Source organism: Theropithecus gelada, chromosome 7b (genome assembly GCF_003255815.1).
Source record: "Theropithecus gelada isolate Dixy chromosome 7b, Tgel_1.0, whole genome shotgun sequence".
In the NCBI taxonomy this organism is placed as follows: domain Eukaryota; kingdom Metazoa; phylum Chordata; class Mammalia; order Primates; family Cercopithecidae; genus Theropithecus; species Theropithecus gelada.
In genome coordinates this window covers 17,571,605-17,584,733 of record NC_037675.1, presented here as the reverse complement: position 1 = coordinate 17,584,733, position 13,129 = coordinate 17,571,605, and the positions used below count along the sequence as shown (strand labels likewise).

The 13,129-nt window shown below is 48.2% G+C and overlaps 1 protein-coding gene across 2 annotated transcripts in view; it reads right to left on the bottom strand.

Annotated features, from left to right (window-relative positions):
• The window catches only part of IGF1R (insulin like growth factor 1 receptor), a 317,863-nt gene that overhangs the window by 10,381 nt on the left and 294,353 nt on the right, over positions 1-13,129 (bottom strand). For both annotated transcript variants that reach the window (XM_025391374.1, XM_025391375.1), the window contains exons 19-20: positions 11,001-11,130; positions 5,388-5,522 (exon numbers count right to left, since the gene is read on the bottom strand). In XM_025391374.1, coding sequence (XP_025247159.1) covers positions 5,388-5,522; positions 11,001-11,130 — 265 coding nt within the window. The remainder of the gene's footprint in view (positions 1-5,387; positions 5,523-11,000; positions 11,131-13,129) is intronic.

Sequence of the window (13,129 nt, the reverse complement as noted above, 5' to 3'; positions counted from 1 at the left end):
GTATTCCCATTCCACTCTTGGCCCTGATGTCCTGAACTGGACAGGCTGTGACCTGTGTGGGATGTCAGCAGGCCATGAGGCACCCGCACATTCCCGCATGCTGCCGACGCTCACCGGATTCCCAGAGGACCTGCAGGGCTGAATGTGTCTCTCTCCTGGCAGTCCTCAACAGTGAGGGTTGTCTTAAGAACCACGCCTCAGCCAGGAGGACATGGGGCCTGTGTGCCTCCGTGAGCTCACTGGGAATAACTGAGCAGGAGCGCCCTTCCTGCCTGTTTGGATCCCACTCAAGCACTCGATTCCCGCAGAACCAAACCGGGATTCCAGCAATGGGAAAAACTACAAAAAACCATCAGATTTCACTAAGTTTGTTTCAGACTCATCTATTAGTTGATAATGCTCCAGGCTAAAAGTTCAGATTCCCTCCTGAATCCTGCAGACCGAAGACATCTCTGGCAAGAGTCCGGACACGTGGAGCTGTGGAAGTGTTACCAGCAGAACAAATGGCTTCCTAGCCCAAGTTTTCCACGGCTGCGTTCACACCTCTGTCCCGGCCCTTATCCCGGAGCATCAGAGCTGGGACCTTTTACGTCACTACGTTTCATGAAAGCCAGGGCCACTCCTGGCTCATCTGTGTGACCTCAGCGTCAGCATGCACCCAGAGGGGCTTAACAACATCTGTGGCATAAATACTGAGATCTGGGCTGAAATAAGGCTGAGGATGGGCTTTGTCATCAATCTAAAGTACAGACCCAACAGGGAACCACAACCCAAATCTGATGCCGTGGTACTTGCTGAGTCAATTCACACTGAGTCATGGCGTTGAGACTCAGACCTCAACACCCCGTTGCTTGGGGACCATAGAGTCCTTCCTCTAAAGCCAGAACACTCGGTGACACTGAGGGGTGAGAATCTGGCTACTTCCTGATGGTGAGCTCCAGTTCACCTGCAGCCACTGAGCTCCTTCAGCCCCCCAATGTCAGCAGGTAGTGCCTGTTCAGATCTCAGAACCACACAACTCACACACTTTCTCAACTGGGACCTGGCAGAGGTTTCAGGGCAACTCGCAAGGGCTCACGGACTCTCCTCTCTGGGATAAACAGAGGCCATTCTTTCATGTCTTGTAACAACAGAACTCCCATCCCAGAACCCTCCTTTCTCACGTAAGCTCATCAGTAAACTCAGAATGACAACATGGACACTCCCTATGAAACCAAATTGCCTCCTTTCATTCTACTTTTTTCTTGGAAGGGAGAAAAATTCTCGATGGCAAAGCAGAAATGCCTCCTGAAGTAAACATTTAATGTCAGAGTAACTGCTTTGAGTAAATTTCCTTGTCACTCTATGCTGGGAACAGGAAGTGCCCTGCGTTTCCCATGGCAGGTAGGCTGCATCCCAGGCAGCTTACGTTAATATTAAGACTCCAGTTACCTGGAGGTGGACCAAGTAAGAATCCCACAAGTCTCTTGTAGATAAACGTTTACCCGAGTCAAAGAGAAAGCACCAAAACAACACACTCTCCCTCACCCACCCCAAACCACAGAAGCAAAACTCACACCTGCTTTCATGGGCTGTTTCTAAGCTTGCTAAAATACCACCAGTTCTAATATTAGCCTAGATTCTGGCACTGTACCTTTATGCAAATTCAGTGGTCGTCAGCTCTCATACTCCATGGCTTATATTCAGACTCGAAAGCATGATTTTTCTTATAATGGCTGACAAGAAAACAGTGGCTGTACTACTCAAAGTGTGGAGCGGATGGTCACCTGTGAGGGGCACTGGGTGGGGGTGTGTGTGTATGTGTGTGTGTGTGTGTGTGTGTGTGTGTGTTGGTGGGGAGCAGGGGAGTAGCTGTGGTCCTCTCCCTCGTGTCCTGGAGCTCACATCCCCATGTGATTGACTCCCACATGGTGTAACCTGAAGGAGAAGGTGGGAGCTTCAGAGTGTGACTTCTGAGGTCTGGTCAGAAAGGACGTTGTGCCTTCTGCTCAGGTCCTGGATCTTTTACTCTAGGGCACAGCAGGCAAACTATGTACCTGTGGGTAAAATCTGGCCTGTTGCCTAGTTTTCCAAGGTCTATGGCCTAAGAATGGTTTTCATGTAAATGGCTAAAAGAAATTCAAAATAAGAGTATTTTGTGACAATGCAAGAGATTATGTGGAATTCAAATTTCAGTATGCAAAAATAAAATTGTATTGGAACACAGCCACACTAGCTTATATGACATCTCCAGCTGTGTTTGTTCCACAATGGCAGAGTCAAGTAGTCACAGTCAAGGTCGTATGGGCCCACACAGTCAAAAATATTTTTTAGCTGGCCTTTTAGAGAAAGAGTGTGCCGAACTCTGCTCTAAGAGAAGCCAGCTATACATCCTGAGACACTCGGGCAGTGCTATGGAGAGGCCCATGTAGAACAGGGTGGTTCATGCAGGGCATACTACCTATGCAGCAACACCTTGCAAGTGGGTCTGCCTGCCCCAGGCAAGCTGTCAGATGACTGCAGCCCCAGTGGACAGCTGGGCTGCAACCGTGAGAAGGGCTCCAAGCCAGAGCCAGCCGGCTATGCCGCTCCTACATTCCTCACCTTCAGAAACCTCTGAGTGATAATACATGTTTACTGTTGCTCTCAACTAGTAGGTTTTGGGTAGTTCGTTATACTGCGATAAAAAACTAACACAGAGAGAAGAAGAATTTCTATACTGGGTAAGAAAAGGTACTAAGTGGTCTTTCGAGTCTCTTCCAAGTTTGGATTGTGGAGTTCTGAAGAGGCCATGCTAGCAAGTTTGCTTGATGAGGGCTCCAGGAAACCCAGTGCTTCTGCATCTGTAGGTGCCACCCTCAGAGAAGAGGAGCCTCCCATCACTGGCACAGGCCCAGGGCACCAGCCAACTTTCCGGTTCTGGCCCTGCCTCGATAGGACAATGGGGACCCCGACATGTGCTAGCTGTGCGAGGGTGATGCCTTCACTCTGGCTTTCCCTGGCATTCTTCCTGCAGCCACCTTTCTGAATTCCACACACAGTGTCCATTGCCTGGGATACACTTTAGCTGAACCTATGTTCAGAAGCAGCAGCTAATTGAGCATGACGCCCAGCCAACATACTCCCAAAGCACAGGGGTGTGTGTCTAGTCTTCCCCACCCCATGCCCTCCAGAGGCAGGCCATTTACAAGGAGCTTAGGGATTCAGTATTTGTAGCAACACTCAAAGTGCTATGAAACAAAAATAGCACCTTGATTGTTTGATAAGGACAATGATTTCTGAGACTATAGAATTCTAAGATGCCCCCCAAGATTGCTGCCCCTGGTGTAAATATCCCATATAATCCCCTCACTTGAGTATGGGTGGGACTTGTCAACATGAGAGGATACTTCACTCCTCTAATTAGGCTTCTAATCAGTTGACTGAATCACTTAAAGGGGAGAGATTATCTCGGGTAGATCTGACCTCATCAGGTAAAAAACCAGTAGAAGCAGTAGAGAGCGATCCTCTTATCAGTCTTGAAAAAATAGACTGCTGTTATGAGCAGGCCTACGGAGGGTGTATATGGCAAGGACTGTGAGTGGCCTTGGCCTCCAGAGGTTGAAAGCAGTACCCAGGTGACAGGTGCCAAGAATATGGGGACCTCAGTCCTGCAACTGCAGAACCCTGAGGTGCCTTAAGATGGCCCTGAGCCTCAGGTGAGACCGCAGCCCCACTGACATCTTGATTTCTGCCTCCTGCTACTCTGAGCTGAGAACAAGAACACCTGCATCTGGATTCCTGGCCCACATTGTACGGGACCAAATGAGCAAAGCTTTTGTGGCTGCTGGAGCCCGCATTCCCTCCTGTCCACCTGACACACGTCTGGTTTGTATTTATCATCCCGCCACTGTGGACCCAGCCTGAGTCTGTGCTGGCTCCAGGTGGGTGGATGGGTGAGAGGTAGGAGCTGGGTGCCTTCATGCAGACATAACAGCCCAGTAATTCCTCAGGATCCTTTCCAAAGTGAAGCCAGGCCTGTCCTGAAAAGCATTTCTGGAAATCTCCTGAATTGGTCTTGAGATACTAGTGGGAGCCTACCTTTATGTTCACCTATGGAGATCCAGAACAATCTCTGAAGCCTGCCTTAAAGTGCATGTCAAAAGCAAAGGCATTGTTCCCAACCTGTACCTGTTGTGCACCTGACGACTGAACCAGAACACCTTCACCCCCTCCTCAAACTCGTTCCAGGAAAGACAAAGAGGCCTCCCTGCTCCAGCAGCTCTGACCTCCACTGAGCCACCAACAGCACCATCCATGGACACAGAGTAAGTCCTCCACCAAAAGTGGGGCTTCTCGAGGGAGTGCTGAGTAGTGAGGCCTCACCATCACCGGGAGGCATCACAAACTCTCTCTTGTCATCTGACAAAACTTAGGACTAAAAGCTGCAAAGTGTTTTTTCAAAATAAGTGGGGTTGCCAGGTGTGATGGCTCATGCCTATAATCCCAGCACTTTGGAAGGCTGAGGCAGGCAGATCATCTGAGGTCAGGAGTTCAAGACCAGCCTGGCCAATATGGTGAAACCCCATCTCCACTAAAATTAGCTGGGCGTGGTGGTGGGTGCCTGTAATCCTAGCTATTTGAGAGGTTGAGGCAGGAGAATTGCTTGAACTCGGGAGGCAGAGGTTGCAGTGAGCCAAGATCAGGCCAATGCACTCCAGCCTGGGAGACAGAGCGAGACTCCATCTCAAAAAAAAAAAAAAAAAAAAAGTGCAATGAGAAGACAAATTCACCAGCGCTTCGCAGGGATATCAGTTCACACACACTCCAGGTCCACACTGGTCAGTGGATGAAGCTCTGGAGAGCATGTTACTTGGATGGTTTATGACTTTTGTGAACACTTAACAGAGAAGACATGTGGGGCAGGGTTCAGAAGACACTAAGCTGACCCTACATGGCGCATGCTGGAGTCCTGACCATGCAGCTCTGTGTACACTCACTGCAGCAGTTCTCTCAGGCCTGCCAGAGGTGGGGCGGGGGGCTCTTGAATTTGACTTCAGAGTAGTAAAAGTGTTGTGTTGTTGCCTTCTTTAAAAAGAAACAAAACCTCACATGGAGAAGATGAATAAGGATGGATTACTCTGGCCAAACATTTCAGAGACATTTGGCCTGAGAAACTATAGTGCGAACTGCAAATCAGAACGAAAGCGTTAAGGAATATAGGGTAGAATTAAGGTGCCCATGGAAAGGCACAGGTCTACCAACCAAACTCAACTCCTTCCATGAGGACGAACCTTTCCTCAGCCGCGCCTGGCCAGAGAGGCGAAGGACCAGAGAGAATGGCTTTAATCTAATCCCTGTGACCAAGGAAAACCGGCATTTGAGAAGAGAAATCAGAAGAGCACTGAGGGGGCCCAGGAAGTACGTACAGCATGTCGGGGCAGTTGTCTGGCTTGTCCAGAAGGCCGCCCTCCATGACGAAGCGAAGGACTTGCTCGTTGGACAAGCCCTGGTAGGGCTGCTCGGCCAGTGTGGCGATCTCCCAGAGGACAACCCCGAAGGACCTGCAGGGAGAAAAAAACTGTGAGGAGCTTGGAAAGGGATGGACTGAACCATGCTACCCCTTACTTTCCAGCACTTCTTACATCCTGAGCAGAGAAACTGTCCTTACTATGGTGACAGTGATTGTCATAGACAGCGAGCCAGGCCCTGGGCTAAGTGTAGGACATCATCCTCCCTTTGTTGCTGCTAATGTTCCCCATAGACTAAATTCAGCCCTGGTGGTAGAGCTAATGAAGGTGATGGTGAGGGCACTTTCAGCATCCCTTGCATGGTCAGGAAGCCCCTGATCTGTGCTTTGAACGTAGAGTATACTGGGTTCGTCATCTACCTAGTCCCAGCCATTTACCTGGCAAGGCAGTACCTCCCAAACTGGCTTTAACCCAAAATGAATGACATTGTTGTCCAAGCCCCAGCATGGACATTGACTTGGTAGCCTCGAATGAGGCCTGGGACAGTCAAGCTTTACCAAGCTCCTCAAGTGATTTTGATAATCAGACAATTCTGGAAACCTCTACCCAAGTGGTTCTCACTGCTGGCTGCACAGGAGAATCTCCTGGGGAGGTTTTCAACAGAGGCCTGGACACCCAATAGAAACTCTGATTTGATTGGTCTCGGGTGAGGGCCTGGGTCCTGGAATGTTTAAAAGATCTATAGGGATCTTGAGGTCCAGTTGGGCCAAGGGAGAAGAGAATTCCTGCTGCTCCCCCACCTCCAACAAAGCTGCGGAGCTGCTGGCCTGGAGGGTCTGTGTCATAGGTGGGGGGACCAGGGTGGGCTGCACTGGCTGGTAGGGGGTATCATGGAGAAAGAATCCTTAAGCAGAGAAGCTGGCTGAGGAATAACTTTGTAGTGAGCAATTCTGCCATGCATGCAGCTTTGTCTCAAACTACTGGAAAACAAATTAAAACAGATAGTACACGTACACAAATTTCAGACAGAATGTTAAAAAAGACAATGCTGGAATCTGCAAAACAAATGTGCCCTCCCAGGGCAAATCTCCATAATTCACAAATTCTCCCTGGCCTGTGTGCCTTTCCACGTGGTTCCCTTTGGCGGAGTAAAGTAGGCTACTCATCAGCAAGTAGGGGCAGGGATTCTAGCTGGACCTGTCCTGGGCTACAGGTGCTGGTCAACCCTCATGGAAGAACCTGGGGCAGGAGATTTTCCACCAAGAGTTCTTGGGACCTTGACCTTGTGCCCAAGTCCACAGGGCCCCTGACTGTATGAGAATGTTTTATTCACTGCTTCAGCTACTTTCGGTGAATCAAAAATTTTTGTACAAATTGATACTAAAAGTAGATGCTAGACAGAATCTTAGCAATCAGAGGACAGACCAACCCAAGGTCCTTTTTAACTGCAAGTGACCAACAAATGCTGTCATCTTCAGGTTGTACAAGATACCCAGAGGCCAAAGCGCAGCTTAGAGAGGCCTGAGCCCAGGGGAGAAGGGGCTCTCCCTCAGCTTTTGCAGGAAGCTTTGCCTTCTGCAACCAGCCCAGCCATACGGGCAGCATGCCTCAGATGCCAGTGGCAAGTAGGACCCACACATCTGAAATGCAGCTTGGAACAAGAAATGACTAGCTCTCCAACAACAAAAAATTAAAAATAAAATAAAAAAGAAGAAATGACTAGCTCTCTGCTTTTGCTGACTGCAGGCTGGTCTGGGAAATGGCCTGAGGATGTGGCTCCCTCCCAGGCCCACTTCTCCTCTTGCCCCACGTGCCTTTCCTGGCTGTGTCACTGGCTTGCAGGCAGCCAATTCTCACGGCATGGCTCCCACCTTGGCCTTCACGGCCCAACTGCTCCATTCCAAGTTCCCGGTTACTGGGCTACCCACAAACTCAGTGCGTCTCACACTGAACTCTGATTCGTGCCCTGTTCTTCCCCGGCTTCCCTGCAGCCGATGCCTATTCCACCTGAGCAGTCTGCCTGCTGTCACCCATGCCCTTGGCATCCTCGGAGTCCCACTGCGACCTGTCCACTCAGGCTCACATCTGTCCAAGGTCTGGCACCCTCCTTCTGTCCCCCAGAGCTCCCTCAGTGTGCAGGATCCTCCTTGCCTTGCCCACCACACCCCTCTCTTCTTTGGTTACAGTGTCTTGCTCAACGCAGCCGTATATTCCGGCTAACAAGAACTTCTTCAAGCACAGCTCTAATCACCCTCTGGTTCAGAAACCTTAACAGGGCTTAAAGAATTAGTCCAGAATCCCTAACACAACAGCTGAGGCCTGGCTTGATCTCTCTGCAGCCTAAGTCCCCCAAGGAAACCCCACCAACCCCATCTGCAGCAGGCGCTCCCTACTGCCATGCCTGCCCAGTATTCTCACTGCCAGGAACCCCCCACCCTGCCCTGCCCCGCTTCCTAGTGCTCCTTTTGTGACAATCCATACTTAGGGTGCCTACACAACTTCATCTCTTCTGTGAAGGCTTCTGCAACCCCAAACTGTCAGAATTGCTTCCTCTTCTCCACAAGACTTTATCCTTCAAGGACCAGGACGACGACATCATCATCATCATCATCATCATCATCATCATCCCTGCATCTTCCACACCCCCTAGAGCCTTATCATCACACACAGGCAACAATACAGGAGGTAGCAGACCCAGCTCTCCACAAATGCTTGTCAAGTTGAACTGCAAAGCCTATCTCCTGAGCAACTCTTGTCTGAGGTCAGCATCACCTGTCACCGAGGGCCACCAAGTGCTGGAGTCTGTCGTCCTTCACAGCTTAATGTGACAACTGCAAGGTGTGGAGATTGAACCATCTCTACCCAATACCAGTTGCCACAGCAGCCATTTAAACCTCTATTCAGGTACCACAGACTTCTCTAGACAGACCTTACCTTACAGATGGAGCAACCGAAGGCCAGAGAAGCTGAGGTTTAACACAGCCACACAGCCAGTCAGAAGCACTGAGAAATATGCAACACTTCTGTGGTTTTCAAAGCCGGTATTTTCCTATGTGGTGTTGGCTATTCATGACTTCATATAAAATCAAGTCTTCCATTTCATGGACAGGTTTAATCTTCAAACATTAGATAAATGTCTCTGTGTAAAGCCCTTTCTAATTAGGAATCTTGAGGTTGTTTCCCCAGGGAGCAGACCTGCGGCTGTGAGTCCCCCCGCAATGCCCGTGCTGGATGGAGGCAGCATTCAGTAACTACACTTCCCCACACTAGGAGGCGATGGTAGCAATGGCCCACTCACCAGCAAATTAAAACCTACAGAGAAATCCACATTCCCCACAGATGGTAATTCGCCATGAAAGAAGCAAATAACCTTGGCTATTTGTGACTATTTGGAAAGCTTCTTAATAAAAAATAAAGATTATGTGTTGGGTGATCCAGATGCTCAGGAAGAAGACGCAGCTCTAGGCTGTGGGGTGCAGTTCCCCAGTCCTTTGCCTGGTTTGCTCCATGCCTAGAGGGCACCCTTGTCATTTCAGAGGGACAGGTGCTACAGGGAGCTGCGGGGAGAGCAGCTACAGCGCCCAAGGGCCTGGGAATGAAGTCTTGGAAGACAGCAGGAAACCTGGAGGTTTTCTGCCCAGAACAGACACACCTCCTTAGATGATTCCTAGACCTATCTTATCAAGAACAGAGCAAGGTATGCAATTGTGCTACAGAGAGAAGGTCCAATGGGTGTCACACAGAGGCTGACGCAGCAGAACACGAGGGACTTGCCTAGAACAAGGACGTCTAAAGCATGAGGCTGGCCTGCCTCTGTGAGGAAGTGAACATGGAGTCCCTAGAAACCTCTTAGTAGAAGCTCAACCACCAGCTGTCAAAGATGCTGTGGGTGCGTTGGGGACTGCGCCTGACTGCAGGGATACATCCCAAATCCTAAAATTCTGGGGTCTCTTCTACAAAGTCAAATAAATTTGTGTTTCTTTCTAGATTTTAAACTATTTAGGAATCATTGCTTTGTGCTGTTGAATACAATCTAAAATAATTTCCATTCTTTTGAGAGGGACAGCTTTAGTTCAGAGCCTGGACAGCTGAGAAACCTACTCCAACGCCCTAGCCTTCCTGACCTGTGCTATTCTCAAAGCCTGTGTTAAAAACCAAACAAAACCTGAAGCACAGTCAATGCCTGAACATTTCATGGAATGAATACCAAACGCCTATTCATGTTTATACGTATCTTTTCGTATTGGTTCATAGTAGTTATGTAGTCAAATGGACAGAAACTGGCATTGAACACACCCTATGTCCCTTTGTTGCTGCTTGTAGCAATAACTGCTAGTCAGAATTTGGGTAAAATTTGCCTGAGAGGTATTAACAACACTTTATTGTTCTATCCTGCTTCTGTTCTCCCTGGCTGTATAGTTTTCTATTTTATTATACTACAAAGCTGACCTCCAAGCTCTTGGAGGCACAAAGCCTAGAATAAACAGATGCATGCACGTACCCAGGCTTGCCCTCTCCTCACCATCCCAATCTCTAAAAACCATGCAGAGCACTTTGCTTTGACAGTAAAGAGATAACCATCTTGGACAAGCTGATTGCAAAACAGATCTCATACTTGAGCTCAAGAAGCAATTATGCTTTGCCAGGTCATATTCAAATGCTATTTCCAATTTGCACCTGTCTTCAAAATAAGATCCAAGGCCCTTGAACTGTGAAAGGTTTACGAGGTTAAAAAAAAAAATATGATGTCAGTCACTATTGAAATAGTTCTTCTATGCGGTCATCCAGACTGTTGGAGTAAACAACTACCATTTCTGTAACACAACAGCAACGGGATCCCCCCTAGAGGAAAGCCAAGACACTAGCTGACATTCTAGAAGGTGCCTGTGCCAGGGCCTCAGCCTGCCAATAACCTCATTTGTATTTCAGAACCTGACCGCCTCTCTGCAACGTTGCCAAGGAACCACAATAAACAATACTACCTAGAGGCCTCTGATCCCTCGGCTGATGAGCTTCTGCTAGAAGACACTGTTTACAATTAAGGGAGACATTTTGCTTCCCATAACCATCCCTGGGTCAGCAACGGTGGATGCCCACTGAAAGACAGACAGCAGATGGGACCAGCAGGAAAACACAATCAGGACTCATAAGCTTTGGGTCTAAATAAAGCACTGTCTGCAATCTGAGGGTTAGATTAGGTGAGGCAGACATACAGACAGTATCTGTTTATTAAAGAGGAAAAGAGAAAGAAGGCAGGCAGGGGAGAAACAAAAAGAGATGATGGCTTCTGGCACATCCCAGCTCCTGGAAACATAATTGGTATCCACTGAAGATGGAAAGAAATGCTGGTCCCACAAATTCTTTAAAATCCCACAAATGCCCTTCTGCCCTTAGCTAGTCCACTGACAACAGGAACACCTCAATGATGAAGAAGCGTGGCTCACACAACACTGAGCTAAAGCTGGAAATGGGTAACAATGAACAGAGAAAGGTAAAGCCCTGGAGACTGAGCTGGTGGGAAGTGAGGAGGCTGGGGGGTCCAGGCTGGCACTGCAGTAAAGGCTGTCATACCAGACGTCCGAGTAAGTGGTGAAGACTCCATCCTTGAGGGACTCGGGAGACATCCAGCGCACGGGCAACAGCCCTTTCCCTCCTTTCCGGTAATAGTCTGTCTCATAGATATCTCGCGTCATCCCAAAATCTGTAAGGGGAAGAGAGGGTGCAGAGTCACACGCTGGAGCAGGCACCACTACTGTCGCAGCAGAGGACCCTACACTCATTTTGTGTGGAGAGACATAAGGCAAGACACAGACACGTCCCACTTTAAGGCAGCCAAATATTAGGGTTTGCAATTTTATAAGGTGGAGACAGTAAGGGATGATTAATCACATGACAAGCAAATACCAAGCAATCTCCACTTTTAACATATTTACAATCTGATTCCCTTAAGAAGTTAATTCCTTTATTGCATTTAAATGGGAGGCAGGCTGAGTGCAGTGACTCAACACCTGTAATCCCAGTACTTTGGGAGGCCACGGCAGGAAGACTGCTTGCGCCCAGGAATTCAAGATCAGCCTGGGCAACATAGCAAGACCCTGTCTGTATAAAAAATAAAAAATTAGCCACTTGTGAGTGATGGTGTGCACCTGTGTTCCAGCTACTTGGAAGGCTAAGGTGGAAGAATCACTTGAGCCCTGGAGGTCGAGGCTGCAGTGAGCCATGATCACAACACTGCACTCCAGCTTGGGTGACAGAGACCCTGTCTTGAAAATAAAAATTAAGAAAAACGGAGGCAGTGTAAAAATTAGAGTCCCACGATTTAAGAAAATATGTAGTACTGCAGAGACCAATGGTCATTTACACACGGTTTTAAAACCTGACCCAATAAACAGGAGAGTACAGATGCTTATTTACTTGGTAGCACTGCCCCATCATTGGAGAAAAGTAAATAATTTCACTGCTCAATAAGGGGGAAAATATTCAGAGTAACAATTCATGATGACAAAAGTACCCAGTAAGATGCCGAAGAGATGCTATTTACGAGGCCCCTGAAGCCATTACTCAATATGTTTTTCAACATAATACTCCCACTCATTTTTGAAAATTTCTTCCATTTTCCATTTCTCCAGAAGATGCCACATAATGATGTTTGATGGCAGGCTCGCTTTATAATGCTAAATTATTGCTGCTTTGTCAGGTTTTGATTTTGCACTCAATCATACAACCTTTTCTTAACTGGACTCTTCCATTTCTCCTTCCCAGGAGAAAGGGCTTCTCTACTTTAAAATGCTCATGTATGTCTCTAACTCATGCCACAAAGAGGTAAGGCTACAAAAGCAAACACAAAGAGAACAAAGTTCCTTGGACTTGAACCAACATAATTTACTTGCGCTATGCTAAGAGCCCTCAAACTGCCTCTGGTAAAATTACTTGTCATATTTGTCATCCACGAGATGCTGGGCATTGGGAAAACATCTTGAACCCTTGTGAAGAATAAAAATGAAGTGCGAAAGTGTTATCTGTGAATTAATCCAGTCACATGCAAATAGGGGATTTGCCTTTACTTGCACAAAGTGGAAAAGGAATCCTACTAAAAAACACAAATGATCTTCCTCAGCATACATGAAAAGCTTAAAATTCTAGAAAGAAAAACCATGATCACACACAAAAAAACACTATAAATATGCCACATGGTTCAACAGCAAACATGATCCCTGCTGATTTGGATTTAAAATGGCAATTGGCACAAAAAACACCTCTCCCAGTGTGATGCACAGTGGGGAGAAACTGAGTTCCTCCCATGTGCCAGGAGGGTGGGAAGACGACACAGACAGGAACTGCCATCTGGAGAGGCCCTGCCCCGTGCCAGGCACATGCTGCTGCTTTCCTGTACCAAGTCCTCACAATCCCATGGGGTCTGTTACATTATCACCCTACTTCCGAGGTGAAGAAATTGAGGCTCCCGGGTTAAGGCACCTGGCCCAAGTCTCTCATCAATTAGTGACAGAACTGGCCCACCTCAGGCCCACCTGGTTCCTCAGTCCCTGTGCTCTCCCCTGTGCTGGGGAGCTGGCTGACATTTCCATGGGGACAATCTGAGTTCTACAGAGAGGAAAGGGGAAGGAGAAGGGGAAGAAGTGAGCTGGGTGCACGAAGGAAGCCCAGCCAGGGACACAGGCAACTCTTCCCCGGGAGCCCTG